The sequence below is a fragment of the Trachinotus anak genome, unplaced genomic scaffold, assembly GCF_046630095.1.
Source record: "Trachinotus anak isolate AG129_WGS33_773 ecotype Australia unplaced genomic scaffold, CSIRO_AGI_Tana_v1 ptg000001l, whole genome shotgun sequence".
NCBI lineage: Eukaryota > Metazoa > Chordata > Actinopteri > Carangiformes > Carangidae > Trachinotus > Trachinotus anak.
Genome location: NW_027273852.1, coordinates 5265756 through 5288512, shown reverse-complemented (window position 1 = coordinate 5288512; position 22757 = coordinate 5265756). Strand labels below are relative to the sequence as shown.

The 22757-nt window shown below is 41.1% G+C and overlaps 1 protein-coding gene across 1 annotated transcript in view; it reads left to right on the top strand.

Annotated features, from left to right (window-relative positions):
- The window catches only part of edar (ectodysplasin A receptor), a 34447-nt gene extending 16217 nt beyond the window's left edge, over positions 1–18230 (top strand). Inside the window, exons 4-12 of the mRNA XM_071506040.1 lie at positions 2324–2505; positions 4781–4866; positions 9178–9258; positions 9395–9520; positions 9624–9698; positions 12305–12377; positions 14558–14888; positions 15013–15076; positions 15570–18230. Of these exons, the coding sequence (XP_071362141.1) occupies positions 2324–2505; positions 4781–4866; positions 9178–9258; positions 9395–9520; positions 9624–9698; positions 12305–12377; positions 14558–14888; positions 15013–15076; positions 15570–15955 (1404 nt within the window). The 3' untranslated portion in view covers positions 15956–18230. The remainder of the gene's footprint in view (positions 1–2323; positions 2506–4780; positions 4867–9177; positions 9259–9394; positions 9521–9623; positions 9699–12304; positions 12378–14557; positions 14889–15012; positions 15077–15569) is intronic.
- Positions 18231–22757: the final 4527 nt, after the last annotated feature.

Sequence of the window (22757 nt, the reverse complement as noted above, 5' to 3'; positions counted from 1 at the left end):
TTGTTACCCCTCGCCTGTATGCAAGGTTTCAGGGTCTTTCAGCTCATTGTTTTTGATTCCCAGCCCACAACTTTATTGTTCTAGTTCACTCATACCGTTCTCATGGTGCCATGTTCAGCCACAGCAGGCAGCGAAAACGCTCTAAAAACCCACCGTACACTACCTGCTCAGCAGAAAACAGCAGACAGACACAGTTAGAACTAGCTGGTCAACGCTGCTCAACAGACAGATGTTTTCCTCAGGTGGCGGAGACCAAAAGTAGAGTCTGAGAGAGTAGGGAGTGAATTGGACTTACACCCACTAGGTGACCAGTAACACAGCTCAGAGCTAATGTTGCTCCTTTTCTGTAGGCTGATGTGTTTAAAAGATAATAATACTGTATTTTAATAGTGTGTTTACAGCTTGTTTCTGCTGCCACAGTAGAGTTAAAGCAGGTTTAAACTGCAACAAAGTAATTGCAGCACTCTAAAGCCTTCCTTCCTTCCTTCCTACCTTCCCACCTTTCTTCCTTCCATAGCTCCATAAGCTAGAATGCCTAAAAATCTGAACACGAAATGTTCCCACTGTGTTTGTTTGTTCTTTCATTCTTCCCTCCTTCCTGTCTTGTGCTCACTAAGCTTCCATGTGCTTTAAGTAAACATCCCAACAATGTGTTGTGTTTGAACCTGTAAAATCAAGAGATCCACTCGTCTCTTTCTGTGACAGAGACGGCAACAAGAAGCTCAGTATTAAAAGCAGAGAGCTCTGTCATAAAGAGTAATTTAGCCATTTGTGAGCGACAGAAACATGAGAGAAGAAAGAAGTTCAATCAGTGAGATGAGAGCCCTCTTTGCACTTTCTATTGCCTGTCTGATCCTTTGGGTGCCACACTCTGTAATTCATGTCTTCTTCTAGTCCCCTGAGCTTTCCCTGCATGTGTATGTGTGTGTTTATTGACACCCTTTTAATCACGGGATAACCACAGGGTTTCTTCTCACAACAGAGACTTCAGAAAATACGTGCCCACACACACTTGCACACACACAGACGCTGCACGATACATCACACAAATGATGAAGATGCTCAAAGTCGCTTTTAACGTGCATATTGCATCCAGATTGTCCGATGAAGCTGGGTTACATTTCCACGCCGGTTTACTTGAGTGTAAACACTGAAGTCAGACTTACATTTCTATCTTTTATTGAGTGGTGTAAGTGTGGATAAGGTGAAGCGACGTTCAAGATATGGGTATTGAAATTTCATGTCAGCTTTCATGATGTGTTAAAGCTGCTCAACGTTAAGAATATGTTCCCTGCAGCAACCTTGTGGCCACATGGTTTGAGACATGCACTGCAACTTCCTTGGTTTGACTCTGCCTGGGACCTTCGTTGCATGTCATCACACTCTCTCTCGCTCTAGTTCTGTATTTCCCTTCTTTCCCTTCAATCAACTTTGAAAATAAACACAAAATTTAAAAAAAAAGGGGCGGAAAATTCCCTGCTTGTTGTCAGTTCTTGGTTTTATCCACCTCCTGGATATATGATACCTAAGTTTCAAAGAGGAGGCAAATTTGCTTTGAAAAGAGAGAAACTTTCAATTGGTCTTGCACAGCTTTGATTTAACAAACAGAAGGAGAGCCATGGTGAGCCTGCGTACGAAAGATCCAAAGCGAGCTTTAACCCACAGCGACAAGATCCTGTCGATAGCTGAGTACAGTTTTATATCAAACAATCACAGTGAGACTTACGGATGTCAAACAGAAGGGAGGCGATATTAGATTTCTTCAAGAGGCCGTCTACCATAGCCCAAAGCTAAGAGGCATAGGCTTGTTTCAATAGTTAGATGAAAGTAGAAGGAAAATGAAAGCTGAAAGTTGAAAGAGAGGGAGCGAATAAAAGAGAAAGACTGTGTTTTTGTATGTGAGTGTGTGTGTGTGTGTGTGTATGTGTGTGTGTGTGTGTGTGTGTGTGTGGCCTGTTGTTCAGCCTCCCTGCTGTGAAGAATTACCATGTGGAGATGAGAGGAGATCGATGCTCGAAGACAGAATGATGAGGTGGTCATTTTAAACACTACCAGACGTGGAAAGCTGTACACACACACACACACACACATACACGGACCTCTGTGACCAATCAGTTGTCTCTTGTCATTTCAAAACAGCATTTCCAGATTTGCTTAGGATATAGATGGAAACACATGTGTGTTTTCCAAGTGTGTGGGGTGTGTTTTTTCAATGTGTGTCCACAGCACATGCAGACACTAATCTGAAGAGAGTTAATTTAAAATGACATTATACCAAATGTATTCATTTTTATACATGTATGTGCGTGTGTGTGATTTGCAGACCTGTGGCTACGGTGTGAAGGATGAGGACTTCTCCTGTGTGCCGTGTCCTCAGGGCAAATATTCCAAAGGGAAGTATGAGATCTGCAGGCGCCATAAAGACTGCGATGCCCTCTACAAGGCCACAGTGCGCATAGCAGGAACTCCGGACAGCGACGCTGAGTGTGGGCCATGTTTACCGGGGTAAACAACACACAAACGCACACACACACTCAAGACTCAAAAGTCATTTGTTAATCTGCATGAAATAAAACAAGGCAGCAGACATTTACTGTTGAATCGTATTCATCTGTGTGCATACATACACAGTTAATTACACACTGAATATATATTGCACAGTTAGTGTTGTGTATTTACATTGTACAATATGACTGCTCAGATCTTTGTGCATGCACCCGTACACTTGCTATAAAATAGCATGAGTTGACATGTGAACAGACCACCCTGCTGTCTCCAGTTCAGTACATCCCCTCATTTAACGCGCAGATGGACACTAAATCTTCAGCTCCTCCATTTGCACATGACAGCTGTGGATGCAACCCCTGTCACTTAAAAATATTATGTCAATAAGGAACATTTAAATGTTACCAGACCTTCCTCTCCTCCCTCCTCCTGTTCCTCGCTCCTCCTTCCCAGCAGCCATTGCTCCCTCTCCACTGGTTTCTCAGAACAGACTGACTTGCTGTGCTAACACCAAACTGTTTATCTCTGACAGCGTTCAGCTTGTTGATTTGAATCTCCTACTGTGAGAAGATGGTTTTTTATTTTTGGTTTTTTTTTTGCTCAATCATAGTTCATCTGATATTTATGATGAAATGTGGAAATATATATGAATATATTAATTAGGTAGGGCTTAAATGAACTAGCACAAATATGAGAGATTCATGATTTGGGGCTGTTTGATAAACCTCCCACTCCAACAGGCAGAGCTTAATGTTTAAATCTCCTCCTGCTGTCATCAGTCTGGATGCTGTCCTGCTGCCTCCCTGTTTTCTTGGCTCTCGCTCTCCTTTCACAGGATGTTTTTGCTTTTGATTAGCGTGATTTTTACAGGAACGAGTGCGCTCAGGAACACTGAGTTTGGTCATGTCCGTGTCTGCATCTGTACTGTATACAGTATGCCGCACTGTATGTGTGGGTGTTTTACGCTGCAGTTCGCAGAGTCTATGCGAGTTTGACGCAGAAAAGGACAGGCCTGAACAGTTGTTCTGGAGTTCAGTTGAAGCCTGTAGCTCAGCCGAGGAAAAGACCTGAGAGAATGAGAATTAGTCTAAAAAAAAACAACTTCAGTAGATCTTTCAAATAATTAAACTGTTCATATGGACTCGATAAACACCTCGTTATTCATCATATATTATGTTTTGATAACACATAACCCATCTCATTGTTAATGACAACGATTAAATATGTGTACATCCAGAATAGTAAATATATAGCTGTATAAACTTTTCATCAAAAAGATGAAGAAACATCATCTGTATCATTTATTACTGAATCACAAATAATGTGTGAGCTTTTTTCTAAATGTACAACAAAGTATGAACGTTCGTTTTTTGTTTTTTTTGGTTTTTGCTCTAACTGTTATAATGTGGACTTAGAATTTTTATTCATTTACTATTAATTACTGCAGACAGTGCATTTTTATGTTATGTATGTCTGTGTGCCAAGTATTCTGCTAAACTTTAACAAAACTTTAGAGTAGGGCATGCAAAACATATATGTATCTTTAGTAGATTTTCAATATATAATAATGTCATATAGCAAATCATTTAAAATATCAAGTAAAATCAGAATGAATGCTTCACTGCACATTTATTAAACTCATCAAGTGGTGAACAAATGATTTGTTCATCATAAATGAATTCTGTTTTATGATCTGTTAAAATCTGTTTAACATTTGTAACTGTTTGTAGCTATTTGTAGTTAAAATACAAAATCCATCACCAGCAAACATCAAACCAGTAAGTGTCGCTCAGCACAAGACTGAACCAGTTACTCTGAGTATATATAGATATATGAAGGCACCAATGCTGCACACATTATATGTACATACTCATGGATATCCTGCTTGTGTTCTCAAGCCTAAATGATTTAATACCACAGATTCAGGCCTTGTGGCCTCCCTCTCTTCTTTCCTTTAACAGACGCTTCATGACTCAGGGCGATATCTGTACCAAGCCTTGTTTGGGGCCCTCAGGGCATCAATTATGTGCATTTCTTCACTGAGTCAAACTTTTCACCTCAGCTGCTTCCCCATACTTATACTCTCTGTAGGTAAAGTATGTCTAGAAGGCAGGGAGGCCTCATATTATACACACCTGCCATGCTCAGTGGTGGGGCTTACTCTCAAAGGCAGAAATTTGTTCTTATGAGGGATCTGTCTCTGTAAAGTCACCGGTAAGCCTAACCAGGTCTTGTGTAGCCCAGCAATAAAGTCTATGTATTTTTTGTCTCCCAGGTATTACATGCTGGAGAACAGACCCAGAAACCTCTATGGGATGGTATGCCACTCCTGCCAGAACGCACCGCGCAACACCAAAGAATGTAAGAGCAACTCCATCACGCTTTCATTTCTCCCTCCCCATCCTCCTGTTTGTGTCCTTGCAACCCTTCTTCCCAACATCCTCTATTTATTCTCTTTTCAACTATGAATTTCCCCCATTTCTTTTTTAACATTAATCTTCACAGCTTCCTCTGTCCAAACACAGACCTGGTTTCCACTTGATGAAAAACTACATTAAAGTTTTGTGACTAAATGACGGGAAATAAAAGGCAGCAGGCTGCGCAAAAGCAGATGTGCTGTTTGTCAAAAGCCTGGACTAAGTTATCAGGAACACTCGGAGGTCAGATGTTGTGCTTAGTTCTCTCAGACCCTCTGGTCACTGTCCCCGCTTGTCAGCAAGCCTCACTGATCGATAGACACCCACTCCCTGCACTGGATCTGTGCTTCTCTGGCTTCAGATGGGTGTTTGGCTGCTCATCCATAACCTCACTACCTCACTGATTATCCTACATACCTGACTGTGTGTGTACAGTGTGTTTGTGTGTGTGTGTGTTTGTGCGTATTATGGCGCCAACTGTTGCTGCGACCACATCAGTGGATGATAATATCTACCAGAAGTGGTCCTCGTTTTTTCTGTTTTCCATTGGCCTCATCAGTTCATAAACATTTATACACACTACACACAAAGCATGAATGTTGTCAAGTGACATATCCTGGTCTGTTCGATTGTCGTACATTGAAGCATTGGTTCTTTGGTTTGTAAAACCTTTCAAAACCTCAGCAGATGGCATCCAAGCAAATAATACTTTCTGATATTTTGCAGATTTTGTGTTTGCAGATGATGGTGGCGACGGTCACGCAGGAATATTGCTACTGTATTATAGAGTAGACTTATATTATATGTGTATAATATAATGTGTGTGAGTATGTGAGCAACTTTGATTATTCTGTACCTCGGAAAGCAGCAGAAAACAGAAAGGTTATAATCCTCGCTCTTGTGATTTGTCACAATAAGTTACTGAAATCAAGCTGCAGTATCATCCGTCATTGTATTTTTTTAATTTCACAATAATTTTCAGTCAGCGGTGTCTCCTTTGGGCTGTCTTGCTAATATAAACTTGATTACAAATGGCCCCTGCATGCTTTTTGTCACTGTTAATGGGATTAATATCTTCAAGTTGACATTCATCAGTTTTAAAATGAGTTATAAAATCTTTCTTATGGTCTTTACCATGCAGAGCAAAGTTGTCATCATCTTCATCGCGGTGTTTACTTTCCTCACATTTGCATTACCTCTACTTCTTTGTTATATTCTCTTTGAACAGGGCTTCACTATATTTCTCTTGTAATTGTTAGCAACTCTGAGTTGTAACCTCCAGAAATCTGTTTTAAGACATGGATACAGTTAAAAGTTTTTACAGCCATGTTATCAAACCTCTTTTGAAACAAGGCAGAAAAGAATACTGTCAGTACTTATCAAGATGAGCATTTTTTGCAGAGCGGGAGAAAAGATGTCCACTGTCCTACTGTGCCCTCTGTGGCTTTGTCCAGATAAATGAGGGGATGTCAACAGAATCAGGACAGTGCTTTTGCCCCTAAATAGTACAGACTGCTATGAAAATGATATTTATGGGCCCATAATTGCTCAAAATCCCCTTTTAAGTGTAACTGAAGAGGCCGGAAATGAATTATGTTTTTATTTTGTCATATTTAATGAGTGTGTTTTGAAAGATGAAAACACCAAAAAGCAGCCCGGGCCTGCAGAGGTGAGGGTGTGAAATAGGAGCAGCAGTATGCGTGTGTGTGCGCGCGTGTGTGTGTGTATGAATAAACACTAGCTTTTCAACAGCGCCCTAATTGTTTCTCCCAGGCATGGAAATGAGCGATTGAATGATACTGTGAAGAAGTGCAAATAAGAGAGATAAAATCATCGCATCGAGTGTGGCGAATAATTTTATGTTGTGTTCATATTTATTCAGTATAATCGGGATTTGCCATTTTTTGTGCTAATTGCTACATTTGTGTTGAAGTAATGGATAATTGTGTGGGAACACACTTATTTCCTGCAGTGAGTTAGATGAGAAAATTGATACCACTCATGTATGTGGTCATTCAGTGTAAGGCTACAGCCAGCAGCTAGTTAGCTAATCCCAGAATAAAGACATACACAGCCTGGTGCTGTGTGAGGGCAAGTTTCTAATTTCACACTTTGCCTTTTGTACGGGCTAAACAAACAAGCTATAATGTCTTACTTAGTGAGCTGCTGGTAGGTGGATTGTGTTATTCATCCCCCCCCTACCGTCGGTCTTCATGCTAAGACAAGCTAACAGCCTGCTAACTATAGCTTCATTTTTCACATGGTGGCATCAGTATTTCCCTCGGCAAGAAAGCACAATTCGCCCTGAACTATTAAAGTCTGTTTGTCTCAGAAAGAAAAAAAAAAAAAAAGATTTGGGAAGATTTGTCATGAGAACCTGATAGTTTATAGCTTTAAGGAGCTGATTACTATTTTGTTGTAGCCTGTCAGTCAGTTATAGGGATTAAACTCCAGCAAAGCGAGCCGGTCCCGCGGTTCAGACTCTGAAATGAGACTGATCAGGCTCGATAAAAGGTAACGCCACACAGGGCATCCTCTATTCCTCTCTATCTGTTAAATCAGGCTGTGGTACAATTTAATTAAACCCCTTCAAATGAGCACACCCCACCATCGCACCCCACCCTGACAGTGGATGAAAATGGAGCTGAAAGCTGGGAGCTCGACTTGTTCAGGGTGAAGGCAGGCTGACACTCGCCATGTAATCTGTAAATTACCCTGGCTCCTGCCTAGCTCTGTTTGTGTGATAATTAAAACTTCAGGGGGCATGAGAAAGAAAGATGATTAGCATGTTAGTGCTTGCACTGATGCTACTCTTTGGCAGGCAGATATGAAGAGTCTGAAGGCATCACTGAAATTCCACCATCACCGTTTTGATTCCTATTGACATTTGCTGCCATTTGACCCTTTTCTATCAGCCGCTGACACACCTGAATACTTCACAAAGGTTGTGGTTTTCTCTCTTTACAACAGAGACACAAGACAATGTGTTTTGTATCACAGCTTTCCACAGAAGTATTTATGCGAGGTTACCGTTCGATTCATACCTGGTATCATGATTCTCACCTCAGATAAAAGTGCTTTGATTTTGGTTTTATCTGCACTGCTCTGTAATTCTGCTCCTCTCAGTTTGTTTGCAACCAAGTATCCAGATTGCCCTGAAGAATGATCATTTTGCAGTGTTTGTTCAGCCTTTGAGACGTGATTAAGAGATGAAACCACAAGATGCTAAACAGAATTCCAGTTCAGGCTCATATCCTTATCCAGAAAGTGTAAACACATACCCCGAGTTAATGTCTGCAGCCACAGGGCACTGATGTATGTGTGTGTGTGTGTGTGTGTGTGTGTGTGTGTGTGTGTGACCGACCACAGGAAGCAACAGAGGTGTACTGTATCAACTTAGGGAAATAAAAGGCTGATTAGAATAGCTGATTTATGAGCTGCCAGGTGTTTACAGCTCGATTAGGAGCGAGGAAATACTTTTGTGAGATGTTAATTCTTGCAAAAAAAAAAAAAAAAAAAAAGTGATGGCACACTGTTGAGAAGAAAAAAGTCCATAAAATGCAAGGCCAGAGCTAAGCTAAATGGTGATGCACCATCCATCCAAGTAAAGTAGGAATAATTTGCCTGCAGTTCTCCTTCTTGCTGAGATTTAAATGAGAAGATTGTGTGTGTGCGGTGTGTCATGTACGACACATGCGCTGTAGCTAGTTAGCTTAGCTTAGCACAAAGACTGGATACGGGGGGAAGCAGCTAGTCTGGCTCTGTCAAAAGGTAACAAAGTCCGCCTACGACTTCTAAGCTCAGTAATGCTTAATATGTACTTCTAATAGAGCCAGGCTAGCCCTTTCCCCCCTTTGTGCTAAGCTAAGCTAACCATATTTACTGTAAGGACATGATAATGGTATCAATCTCTTCAGCTAACTCTTGATGAGAAAGCAAATAACCACATTTCCTCAAATATTAAAATGTTATTTTCATCACATTAGCATAATTTTAGCAGTTTCACATCAACAAAGGCTTAAATTCATCTGCTGTCTGGTTCAAACACAAACTGTGTGTGGAAATAAGACATGATGCTACTGTGCTGAACTCGAAACTCGAGCTTGACCATAGGTAAGAATGTGTGATCTTTCTGACAGTATTACTCTATAGCAGCTAAGGTTTTGCCTGTAATAAATGTTTGAGCCAACAGCAGGAGAGTTAATGCACAGTTAACAAACTAGTACTGAGGTGTGTATACGTGTGTGTTTCACAGGCGCGAAAATCAACAATGGAGGAAGAGCACAAACTGTAACTGACCCTGGCAGCACGACTGTGTTCCCTCATCCAGATAAAGGTATCTGCAAATACACGCACACACAAATATGCAGAGAAACGTCATCTGTCTCCTGTTATCATCCATTTTTTTTTATCTGTTGTCTGACACACACACACACACACACACGCTCTAAATCATTGGCTCCACATTTCAGGTTCCAACGGACAGGGTCACCTAGCGACAGCTCTCATTATTGCCATGTCAACCATCTTTATCATGGCCATCGCCATCGTCCTCATCATCATGTTCTATATCCTGAAGGCCAAACCCAGTGGCCAGGGTGAGACGCATACGCACACACATATACACACACAATCACATCTCAAAGGTTGGCATTTGTGTTAAATGACCTTCCACCTGTGTGTGTGTGTGTGTGTCTGTAGCATGTTGTTCCGGACAAGTAGTGAAGGCAGTGGAGGCTCAGACCAACAAACAGGAAGACAAGAAAGATGTGCCTGGTGAGACAACATACACACACAAACACACGTGCACACACACACACACTGAATGATTAATGAGCTCACACAGTTTTTAAGGTTCTTAATGACTTCCTGTTGTGTCTCTGACAAACTGACTCAGGTCCACTTTCTAGCAGTAAAAACAATGAATTTGTTTACATGCACATTAGTTTCCTGGTTATGAGCCTTACCCTGGTTTTCATTATATTCTGGATGTAACATAAGTCACCTCATATCCTTGTATACATGATCCTAACACTATCCATGTTTTTGGCCATATGCATGGGCTCATGGAAAGTTTATGATTCAGCACCCCATCTAGCAGCATATTCAGGCTTCTCAAAACCAGAATGAAGGCTTTGATCAAAGTTTCTGACAGGTTAATATAATAGTATAATATTCAAAAGCAAAACGCATTTGCGCAATACTCCAAAAATACATTTATGAACTAGGATCCGAGTAAAGAAACTCACTGTTTGAAGCTTTAAATTTGACTTTCAACTCTCTGAAGACTACTTTTTTTTCTTTCACAAACCAAGGGTTGACAATCAAAGTCCACATTATATAAGATATATTGAAATAGTTTCTTATAATCTGAAAAAAACTAAACAAAAATGCAGAAACAAGCATGAAAATGCAATATGTAGTGACATTGGAGACTGTACTGTATGTACAGACCCTTTGTTTTTTTCCTTCTCTTAAATTCTCTGTGTTTTCAAATCTGTAAAAATAAACAGGTCACTGATCATTGCCATGCTTCCATAAACTCCACTCGCACATGGCGCAGTTCCGAAAGAAGAGCCCACAAAACATAGACTCAAATAACCGTTTACACTTAAACTACTTAAAAACACACTCCAAGTACTACAAAGGCACACAAAGGTACATGATTACAGTAACAAAACAAACTATAATTAGTTTTTTTCTTACCCTGAGACTATAAAATGACTCCAGAGTACCCAGCAGTTATTAGAGCAACACTGTATATCATTTTACTCAATCCTGCAGTGAAATCCTTTCTAACCTCGATTCAGGTGATGGGCTTACTCGTTAAGCCCAAACACTTTATGTTTTCTGTGGTCAGGCCTGTATCCATAAAAAGCTGTAGTGCTCTGGGCTCAGCTGTTATAGATTTCTTTTGAAATTGTGGCTGCAAATTGCATTTCTTCTTCACGTGGAAAAAGTGTCTCCATCTCTGGAACAGCATGTATGCATGAATGATGGGACACTTGAACTCTCACTTCATGTTAAGATCTGCCCGACAACAAGCTGTGCAATGCACATGGCATCTGTATTAAATATGTATCGAACAAATTAAATCATCTCATCTAATCTGACTGAATCACATTTAAATGTGAATACAGTGCTGGCTCCATGTGTCAGTCCAGTATGTATGTGCATATTTATGATGATTTTGAGCATGATTTATGAAAATGCAAGAGTGCTCGTGCACTTTATGCGTATGTGCGTGTGTGCGTGCATGCGTGTGTGCGTGCGTGTGTGTGCAGGCTGACAGACCTGCAGCATGATGAGTACATCAATGTGGAATGTGAAGCTTCCACAGCTAAAGCCATACGTTGCTTTAGGCGCCATTTCTCCTGACAATGATGCTCTGTTCAATTTCACTCCCAGACTGACTGACTAACCACTTACATGTGGTGTGGACGAGAACACACACATACACACTCACACTTAGTCTATTTGTGGCCACAAACATATTATGTGGTATGACGAGGTCGCTAACTTAATAATGTAATGGCCAAAAAAAACATAATAGAGTGGTTCAAGTATGATTAGAAAATAAATATCTGCATTGTTAGCGAATGTAGCATAATCATGAGTGTGTGTGTGTGTGTGTGTGTACTTGTACTTGCTACATAGTAAGGACCAAAAAAAGTATTTTTTCCTCACTTTTTGAGACACCTTCAAATCACATTTTGAGGGTTAAGACTTGGTTTTAGAGTTATGGTTAGAATTAGGTTTAGGTTAAGGTTAGGGTCAGGGTTAGGGTTAGGCACTCAGTTGTGATGGTTAAGGTTAGGGTAAGGGGCTAGGGAATGCATTATGTCAACGAGTGTCCTCACAAAGATAGAAGTACAAGTATGTGTGTGTGTGTGAATGCATTTTGGATGGCTGGTGTGTGTATGTGGGAGAGAAGCCCATTGCTTGGAGCTCTACCGGAGCTAGCTGTCACTCATGTAGACACTGACTTAATAACTCAGTGAGATGAAAGACACAGACGCTTAAATTCACACACACACTCTCTGTTCCTCTCTCTCACACACACAACATTTGTTCCACTTAGGCATTCAGTCATTACGCTGTCTATCCCTATCAGTATCCGCGATGTAGGTGTTATTTAGCATAATAGTCAACGTAATCATTTTATACAGCGTTGCAACTGCAGTTCCTCTGCTCAAGGCATAACTCCTTTTACCCTCAGGATTCTGGTCCCACAAAATAGGATTTGAGATCTTTTCTGAATTTACAGTTTTAATTGACATTGGCATCACTGAACTTCTGTTTCCTTGTTTGATATATTTGAATTCATAAGGAAGAAAAACAAAGGCCTGTAAACCTGTATGTGTTCTCGTTTTCTCTCTTAGACAATGTGGTGATCTACTCAGAAAAAGACGAGTTTGACAAACTAAAAGCTCCTCCTCAGAAGACGGTCAAAAGGTGAGACACACCTGTTGATTCACACTGTTACACTTTGGTTGAACAAGCGAAGAGCAGACGCACTTAAAGGATTCTCAGTGGTTAATGTTTCATCGACACAGCTTAACACTCCGTGTAGCAGGAAAATCAAACACACACAAAAAAAGAACATCATATAGCATGTTAGGAGTGTAACAGGGATTTCCAGTGGAGGATATGGTCCTCTATTGATTATGTAGATTATGTTATAACCACTTATAATCCACTGACAGAGGGATTTACAACAGTTACAGTTTTTCTTTCCAGCTCATTTTAACACAAACACAATTGCCTTTTATTCACTAATGTAGCATTTTGACATGATAGAAATGACAATAATCAAATTGTGTGTGCCTGTGACTTATATTAACTTTATGTGTGTGTGTGTGTGTAAGTGTACACCAGCCATGTATATTTATGCATCATTTTGTGATAATCCTGTGTGTTGTGAATAATTTTACACGTCCTGAATGTATGGGTAATATACTGTGCACACATTTGCTAAACACCATTGTATCCTGATTTGTGAGTGTGTATAATTGGTGTGTGTGTGTGTGTGTGTGTGTTTTCATTTGTATGTGGCGACACAGAGACGCTACTCAAAAGAAAGAAGCTTTTATCATTTTCTCAGCATCTGCCCATAATTAAGCCACCACAGAACAAGTCACTGCAGTAGTAGTATCATTGCTGCTGGCCTTTTTTCTTTTTGTTTTTTTTTCCCGCTGTATCCATGTATATATATGTGTGTGTGGTATGTTAAAAGCAAGTTCAGCTGAGTTTTTTGTTTGTTTTTAATGAAGCTCACAGCCATTATGTGGCTCTGGAGCGGGCAGAGAGCTGGGTTTTGGAGGGGAGAGGGGGGTGAGGTATAGCATAGATGAGCCCTGAAGCCTACTGAGAGACGGACGGTGGGGGTAGTCGTCGGAGCAGATAGGGGTATTTATTCCAGGCTTCACCTAAAACCACCACCAGGTGAAAGCACGTCCTGGCAGAGAACAAAAGGACGACAGTTTTCTCACCTTCATCTTTCTGCATACATCTCATCCCCCATGTGCAGACAATGCTGCTTTATAGGCGCTTGTGGCCAATGTGCAGGAGAAGAGTGGAAATACATGATAGCTCACATACCCACAGTGAGCCTTTGTGCTCAGGGTGTTATAGTGCTTGCAGAAAACATGCTTAGATTGATATGCTGTTCAAATATATGGAAGGGGTATAAATTAGAGAATAGATGACACACACACACACACACACACACACACACATGCACATTACTCTCCAACATCAATAGCAATAAATAGTGTGGTATTGCAGCATGCCAAAGGATGTGCTAACTCACCGCTGTAGCTGCCAGTGTGGGTGTTAGATGTCCGGGAAACAATGCCATTTTGTGTGTGTGTGTGTGTGTCGAGGAAAAGAGTGTGGGACTGCGAAACAATGGCATTCTCTGTCAACAAGGTGCTTTTGCGAGAAAATCCAGAGCAAGCACAGAGAGAGAGAGAGAGAGGATGGGTAATAAAATGATATTACACGGTATCATGTTGTAAAACGCAGGGCTATTTCAGTCAATCACAGGAACAGCTTAGAAACACAGGAAGCTATGGCAACAACGAGACTGCTCTTCTGCGACTCATTTCCACTGTTAAGTTCCCGTTTAGTTTGCAAAAACACGAGTCATACTTTGTGCATTAATTAGCTGCCACTTTTACCTTTAATTATGTACTACAACAGCAAAACTAGATGTTACGGCAGATAACTAGAGACAGGATTAGTGCTTATACATGGATATGTCTGAGAGCAAAGCAGCAGAGTGAGGGAGGTGACATTTAATCAGCTGCGAGTTTATTAGGCTAATAGGCTAATAAACTGTCAACTGAGTGTGTTTGTAATTGATCTTAAATGAAGAGTTTTTTGTTTTGCTACAATCTTTGTATGAAGAGACACACTTGCCCTGGAAATTTTCATCTCTGTACAATGAAAATAAGATGGAATGCATTTTTCTGCAAGTTCCCACGAAGAGCAAGCACAAGAGATTTGATGTGTTAGACAGTGAGCTTCATCAGTGCTGGTAGAGGTAAAGATACGACAGTGTCATCGACAGTGTTTTATGTAATACCAGAGAATATGTGCACGTGTTCAAACATCTGTCTTTGTGTGTGCAGCGAAAATGACGCGTCATCAGAGAACGAGCAGCTGTTGAGCCGCAGCATTGACAGTGATGAGGAGGCAGCATCTGACAAACAGGGATCAGCTGACACCAATAACCTCAACCCCAACCTGTGCCTCGTCAACCTGGGCAACAAGCCCGACCTCTGCCTCCTCTCTCTGGGGCTGCTGGAGGGCGACCGAGCCTGCAACGGCACCCCCACCATCACAGCTGGCCAGGCCAACAACATCCCGAGTCCCAACCACATCGGCAACGTCAACCACATCGCCAACACTAACCACATCAGCAGTGTGAATGCCATTAATAACAACAATAAAACCCCAGGGGTAGGGAGAAAGGGGCTCTTTAAGATGTTACTGCTGTGACAAATATGATTATGAACAGATCCTCAGTTCAATGTCATCTGGAAATCACAAAGTGCTGATATATTTTTTTGTCTAAACCACACAGATGCTACAGAGTCGAAGGAAAAAGATCCTGGATTTATATGCCAGAGCCTGCAATGTGACAGAGGGTAAGTCTCTCAGGAAAATATCCATCTTCCCCTGCTTCGTAATCAAGAATTGATTTCTTCCAATACTGTGGAGGCGTTTTGCTTTTTCTGGACAGGACAAACTCTTTTTATAAACTGTTGAAATGTGTTGAAATGAGAAATTATAATGACTGTCAGTTTCATGAAAATTGCATCAGGAAGTGAAACAGTATCTGAAAGAAATCATTGCATCACTACACTGGCTTATTTTTCCACAAGTAAACAAGAGTCAGACTAAATCAATAAGAAGTAAAGATGTGTGCATGAATACATGTTTGTTTGAAAAAATAACTCCCCCCTAATGCTTAAAAATGCATCTTTTTAGACATTACTCCTGATTTTTCAGTCTAAGAAAAAAGGTTGACCATCCAGCACCTGACAATATCATCCCTAGAGCAGCACCAACAGTATGGTCAATCAAATGACTGTGTTAGTGTAATGTTGAGTCAGTTCTAACACTCCTTTTCCTCCCCAGGCCTGAGCCCCACAGAGCTTCCCTTCGACTGTCTGGAGAAGGCCAGCCGCATGCTGAGCTCCTCCTACAGCAGCGAGGCGGCTGTGGTGAAGACGTGGAGGCACCTGGCCGAGAGTTTCGGCCTGAAGCGCGATGAGATCGGCGGCATGAGTGATGGCCTGCAGCTCTTTGAGAGGGTGAGCACGGCGGGCTACAGCATCCCCGACCTCCTGACCCGCCTAGTACAGATCGAGAGGTTGGACGCCGTGGAGTCACTGTGCTCGGATGTGCTGGGCAGCAGTGAGGTGGCGGCGGCGGCCGGACGACAAGGCATAAGCAGTTTTCACAGCCAGCTGGTCTGTCCATCACCGTACCCATCTCCCTCCCAGCGCTGCGCCAGTGTCTAGATGTGTGGTGCAGCAGAGACTTCAGAGACTTGGATGCCTTACAGTGTACATGTATGTAGGGACAGACTCTGCTCCGACAAGGAGGGCAGCACATATACAGTATACACATTACCCCCATCACATGAAGAATGTCAGTGGACCTTCACAGGCACAATCCTTTTCTCCCATCATGGGTATTCTCTGCCAAGACGCCAGCAATCTGAAATGCTTTGTATGGCCTTAGGGTTTGTTTTTATAAAGTGCCACAGAGTTTGAGAAAGACAAAAAAATAATAGATTCCTCCGAATCTGGGCGCAACACAAGAACATTTTAACGCAAAAAACTAAATTCAGTAATCACTTTTAAAAAGTGCCTCCCCTGTGGGCACACTTGTATAACAGTGCATTGTAAGAGGCTGGAGTGGGGATGCCTTCTTAACTGTCCTCTCACTGAACCTTTGGCTTCATCCCGCTGCTGACATGGTTAGATGTTTGTGTCTGTATAAAGGACGCGACCTGGTTTGACCACAGCATCAGTTAACATTCATGACTGCGCCTTTGGCTGTGCTGTCATCATATAGGAAAGACAGCAGATAACGAGCCCCCTACTTAGAATGCAATGATTATGCCCAGCTGGAAATGCTAAAACATCATTCAGCTCAGCTTTCATCTGGTAAACATTGCTTGTGAACTCTGGGCATTTAGGGACACCCCTGTGTCTCTTGCTGAATCGTAATGTCACCAGCAGACACGCAACTGTAGTCAAGAGTAGATTACGTTTTTTTTTTCATTTTTGACGAATTATCTGGAGACATTAAGTCGGTATCTTTAACTTATTCCTTAAAACTGCTCTTTCAAATGTCAATCCCATACAGTTCATGAACACAGCGTTACACTGCTGTTCGTGCTCTGCCTCAGCAGTATGTAAATCTACTTTCCACAACTTTAACACACACAGACCAGCATGCTCTCCTGCTAGAACTACTTCCTCAGCAGTGACCCAGCCTGTGACCCCTCCCTAATAATACCCCCCCTCCCTCTATTCCCCTTTTACCCCAGTGCTGAGGTCTAGTGCTGCCGCCAGTCCTAATTATCTGGCGTGTGGCTCCGCGGGCCCCTAATAGGCTGAAGTGTTGTGGTTTACAGAGCGGGTGCAAAGTGCCTGTGATTTCCAGCACCCAATTAAGCATTTAGGGCCACTTAACCACTGAAAGCCCAGTGGAAAAGCTGTAAAAGCCCCGCATTAAAAAGAGAGATGCCACAGCAGAGGCATGACTAACTGCCCCCGGGTTTTTTGCAGTGTGAACGCTGCAAGAACGCAGCTGGTCGTGGTAGAAGCAGCGCTTCGGTCGTCCTATAACGACTTTTGTGGTTGACACAGTCATGGTCAGACAGGATTTAAACTCCCCTTTACGCTATGGGACCAATATAGAAAATGAGAACAATATGCAGTTGTGTGGGTTGTCCACTTCTGAAAAGCAGCTGAGGCCAGTTTAGTGTGCAGAGACAGAGGGAGACTAAGCATCAGGTTAAACATTGTGAGGAGCGTCACGTTGCTGCTCATTTTATCTCCATTAATAGTGATGATGTTAAAAGATAAGATGCTGCAGGTCAACGTCCTGTTTTCTCTAGTGGTTAAGCTTCAAAACACAGCAGTAAGCTGTAAAATTCAACTTGCTTTGATCTCATTTCCTGGGAGGGGGACTGATCTTGTCTGACTGATGTTGTCAGCATAATGTCCAGTGACAAACCCATCACCTGCTGCCAAGTTCTTCTTCTACTGCTTTCTGTTCATATTTTACATTGCAAACTCTGGGGCTGGACCCCAGCACTTTAAATTAATTAATGTGCATGTCGATCAAGCATGTAATCATATTTTATTACCTTTAAGATTTCTTGTCAAGGCAAATGAAAAGCTCACAATAAAATATAAGTGCCTTCTTAGAGCAGGGTTGTTTCCATCAGATCCAATTCAATTCAAAAAAACTTTCAATATTTTTTTCTGTTTTCTGTCGTTGAACTTTTGTAAATAATCTAATTGCTGGATTGAATTGAAATGAAATGGATCCAAGTCCTGTTTTTAGGCAGGCAAAAATCTTGTCTGACATACAGTATATTATGCTGATAGGATGATACAGAAGCCAAACATGGATTACTTACCTCAGTAGCACATACAGTATAGTAGAACGTGTAGAAACACACACACACTCACACAAACAAAACCAAAGTATAACTGTATATATAACTTATTATTGTAAATAATGTATACATTAATAAAGATGTAATGCAAAAATGTCTTCTTATTTGACTTTTGTTTGAGAAGTGTGACTCTGGATTGGACCTTCAGGACTCCACAGTATGGCACAAACAGAGACTTGGGCTAGCAGCAGTGTTTCACATTAGTGAACTTTAATAGATGCAGGTATTTTGCACCTTTTTTTGCTGGTATGCAAACGGACCTATAAGGCCACAGCCATGTTAGCAGCTCTGTGAGGCAGTATATAGGCTCAGTAGTGCTTTGACCTAAATGCTAAGGTCAGCATGCTAACATGCTTAGCATGTTTAGCAGGCTTAATGTTTACCATGTTCACCACCTCAGTTTGGAGTGTTAGCATGCTAGCTTTTGCTAATTAGTACTTAACACAAGGTACAGCTTGATGCGAAATACATGTCATTAGTTTTGCAGGTATTGGTCATACTGTAAACCAAACTACTGGACAAATTGACATCTTGACCTGATCATGGCTAGAGATTAAAGTCTTGGAGTCACTGGAGTGATTACAGTTCATCCTTAGGATGTCATCAATGTCTGTACCATAGTTATTGCTAATCTATCCAATATTTTTTGATATATTTCACTCAAAAGCAAAAAGTCAACCTAATGGTTGGAACCATGAATGTCTGCACAAAGATTATTACCAATCCATCCAATAGTTGTCCGGATATTTCAGTTTGGACCAAAGTGGTGGACAAACCAAAGGAAAAAATTAATTAAAACATAAACACCATAGACTCTTAGTGTTGGAGTAAATATTAAATGTAGAACATGAATCATGTGGAAAAATAATCAGAAATGCCCCCCAAAAAAATTCACATTTGATTGGATATATCTATGTACATATATTTCAGTGCAAGATAAAGGATGAAAAATATTTATATAAAGATGTATGGGAAGAAAGGAGAGGGACTTTGTAATAAAAAAAAGCCTCAAAAACATTTTTTCAAAACATATTTTAAAAAGGACATTTTATCAGAGTCTTTAGGGTCTTTCCATACAACCAACTACCAGTAGCCTACAGTACTGATCAATTTTACATATACGGTGTGTGTGTATATATGTATATATATATATATATATATATATATATATATATATATATATAAAATGTCGGCTGTGAATGATACACAGTTAATGATCACTTGTCCATCCTTGACTGTTGTTCGTCAACCATTACAGCAGACATTGACAGGGTCGGTTAAGGGCTTAGAGACACCAAGTGGAAAATCGCTAATCACACAGCTCATTCAAATCTCCAGTTAATTATAGGTCATTAAATGTGACATATTAACTAGATGGTTCATCAAATGAGATATGATTTCATTGGAAAAAGACTGTAGGACAAGATTAGTAGACCATATATTCATTCAGGCATTAGTCCTCACCCTCAAATGTACTTTCATCTCTTCCTCTGGATTGCTACTGCAAGACACGGAGCCAAACCACTTTCTCCCTTTCAATTAAACATGATAACTTGTTACTACTTACCATACCATTTTCTCTTTGTACAGAGTCTTTATTTCTGTATCATATTTCTTGGTTTATACAATACAGTTTTCTCAACCTGGAGGAATTTTGCCCTGGACAACACTTAAGACAAATCCCTGTTCTGCACCCACTCATTATTTTATTTATTCAGCAACATTACATTAGCCAGTGCAGTTGTCACCTCTGCAAACAAATCTATCATCAGGCTTTCACTGTGTGTGGGTGTGTGTTAGTGCCAAGATTCCCAAACGATTAGGTGTGTATGTGCTGGCTGGGGATCTTAAGTCTGATTCATAGAAGTTCTGTCTGGCAGTGGAAATGCCAGTGATGCTGCTGTGAGGCATCAGGACAGCATTGCGGTCTTTCTCTTATCACATTTCAAACTCTCAAAATTGCCCACAAATAATCCATCCAACTCGAAGAGGCTCTTAGTCTGGTAACACACACATGTATGCAGAAGTATGTGTGTGTGTGTGTGTCTTCAGGGTCTGTTTTTGCCTCTTAAACGCTTGGCTTGGCTTGACTTTTAATGTAGAGGGTGAAGCCATACAGAGCCTCTTCAGGGCAAGGAGTGCCAACCATGAGACTAATTAAACCTCTGCCAGCCAGCTACACCTTTACCCCCAACGCAACAAAGTCAAGCACACACGCATCCATGTCAGTCACCAGCAAACACATCAAACAGCAGGAGTACAAGAGGTGTCCAGACCTCAGTCAGGTGTATTTCCAGTGACTTGTTTGGATCAGGACTTGTGTCTGTCTGGAGCACAAGATGAACTGCGTTTGCACTCTTTGTAATTACAATTCTTCCAAGAGTCAAAACTGCGGGGAAATTTCACAACAACTGTACTTCTATTGAAACCTCTTGAAACATTGTCATGCTGGTCACTGTTGTAACAGTTGTTCATAAAGGAATGGTTACACCAAGTAGCTCGCCAGAAAACAACTGGTTGTCGTTTTTACTTTTCCATTTCTACAAATTAAACAAACAAGATACATCTGCTGTCATTTCAAAGTTTATTTTTCTGCATTTTTGGAACAACCTTTGTAATGAAAGTAGAAAAACAGACCTTTGGAGGCACACACGCAGAGATGGACGAGCAACACACATAAAAGGAAAGCTTCTGGTCTAAACCTGGATTTACACCCCACTTCAAAAAGTACAATCAGCATCAAATACAAAATGTTCTTTGTATTTTAACCAAAGAAAATAGTAAAATTCTAAATAGAAATAAAATAGAAGAAGTGAAAACAAACTGAAATTTGGAAACCAACGTGATCCCGGCCTGGCTGCAAAGAATAACCCCTGACAGCTGCTTCCACTCACAGCCCCTTCAAACACCACCTCATTTACAGCCAGGTATATGACCACAATCAGCATATTTATGCATATTGCGGCTGGTGGAAACAATATACATTTGGTGGTCTGCCATGTCAAATCGCTGATTGACTTGACTTTATGGTTGTGCTGAAGTGGAACCGCTAATGTCCCCCCCACCACCACCAGCCTCCTCCCACCTACCAAATTACATTTTAATGAGGTTTACCAGCCAAACCAGAGCAAGGCGACTCTTTAGAGTAATTTTCTGAATTTTTGGTCCACTGAAAAAACCCAAACATAAATCAAGATCTGCATGTAAAGCCGTGTGGGTGATGCTGTGCAGGGCAGATTGGCGAAGTTAAACGTGTTAGGGAAAATGGACCAGACACCGCTATCCTGACTGCAGTGCAGACCAGACCTAACTGAGGTCATGAAAGTAAATAAATCAACTGTCCATAGTTCCTGAAGTAGACATATAGGCAATACGGCCTCGTTAAAGTGATACTCCACCTAAATCTATTGCAGGGTCAAGCACATGTTCCCTTTAGGTTTGAAAAGCACCTGTAAGAAGTCTGTAGAGTCCTTCAGCTTGAATTCATTTCAGCCACAATAAATTCCAACTCTGACAATTTAAAAAGAAATATCCATAAAAAACCGTACTCCCCATCTCCACTGTCCACCCATATGCTCAGTGTGTTCCAGTCTTATATTTTTACCAAAACACACTGTTTCTAACACGTCATTGTGCTCCTGAAGCCTTGAAACTTATACTGATTCGTATTTATTTTGGTGACAATACACTCTACACACTCACTACTCTATACACTAGAGAAGTGTTAAATTAGGTATATGTTTATTCAAACTTTTAGGCAAACAAGAGCATCAGTATTGGACAATGCAAAACCCCAGATTCAATTCAGTGACATTTTTCTTCACATTCAGTGGCAAGGTTTTAAAGCATCTCGCTTTCTGCAACATCTGCACAGGGAAGGGAAGATCGTGATTATGGCAAATAAACCATGGTGAAGTTGGTTTGGTCAACTGAAACACTTGGTTTAGAAAAGAGAAAGATCATGATGATAGTTAATAAAAAGGCAAATGCTAGTTGCGCAACAGTTGGATGTAAATTGCGAGGTTCAGATTGATCTGCGATTAATCTGAAGAGATGCTGGACTGGAGATTCAGTTCTCGTCAAGTTATCACAAATTTGTGATAAGTTCACTTACTAGTCTAAACTCCATTCAGTGAAGAGGGCCACGGAATATGGTTAAAGGCTCTGAAACAAATCCAGTAGGTGAACTTTGAGTTTCTAATATTTAATCACAAATATATGTTTGTGATGTCATTAGAGGTGGTGTTGTGTTGGACTGCATCACACTAAGAGGTGTTTCTAATTGTCGGTGCTGGACTGACGCACATTCAAACTGACTGCAGCTTTCTCCATAATGAGGGAAACTACAAACCCTTTACAGCCACCTTCCAGGCGTGCAGAGGGTGAAAAGGCGGTGTGTCACTTTAAGGTCAACTTTAATCAGTGCCAGGCAAGGAGCTGTAAGTAGAGGAACAGTTTGATTTAAAAGGGAAATCGTGGACAAAACTGAGATTAGGACAATTTTATTAGCCAGGTCTGCTAAAGAGGGATCTGCCCCCGGAGCTCATTTAAAATGCTCTGCTGGGCGTAAACACAACTTTACACCTACACCAAGCCCTGAACTGCCATGTGCTCACAACAAGATG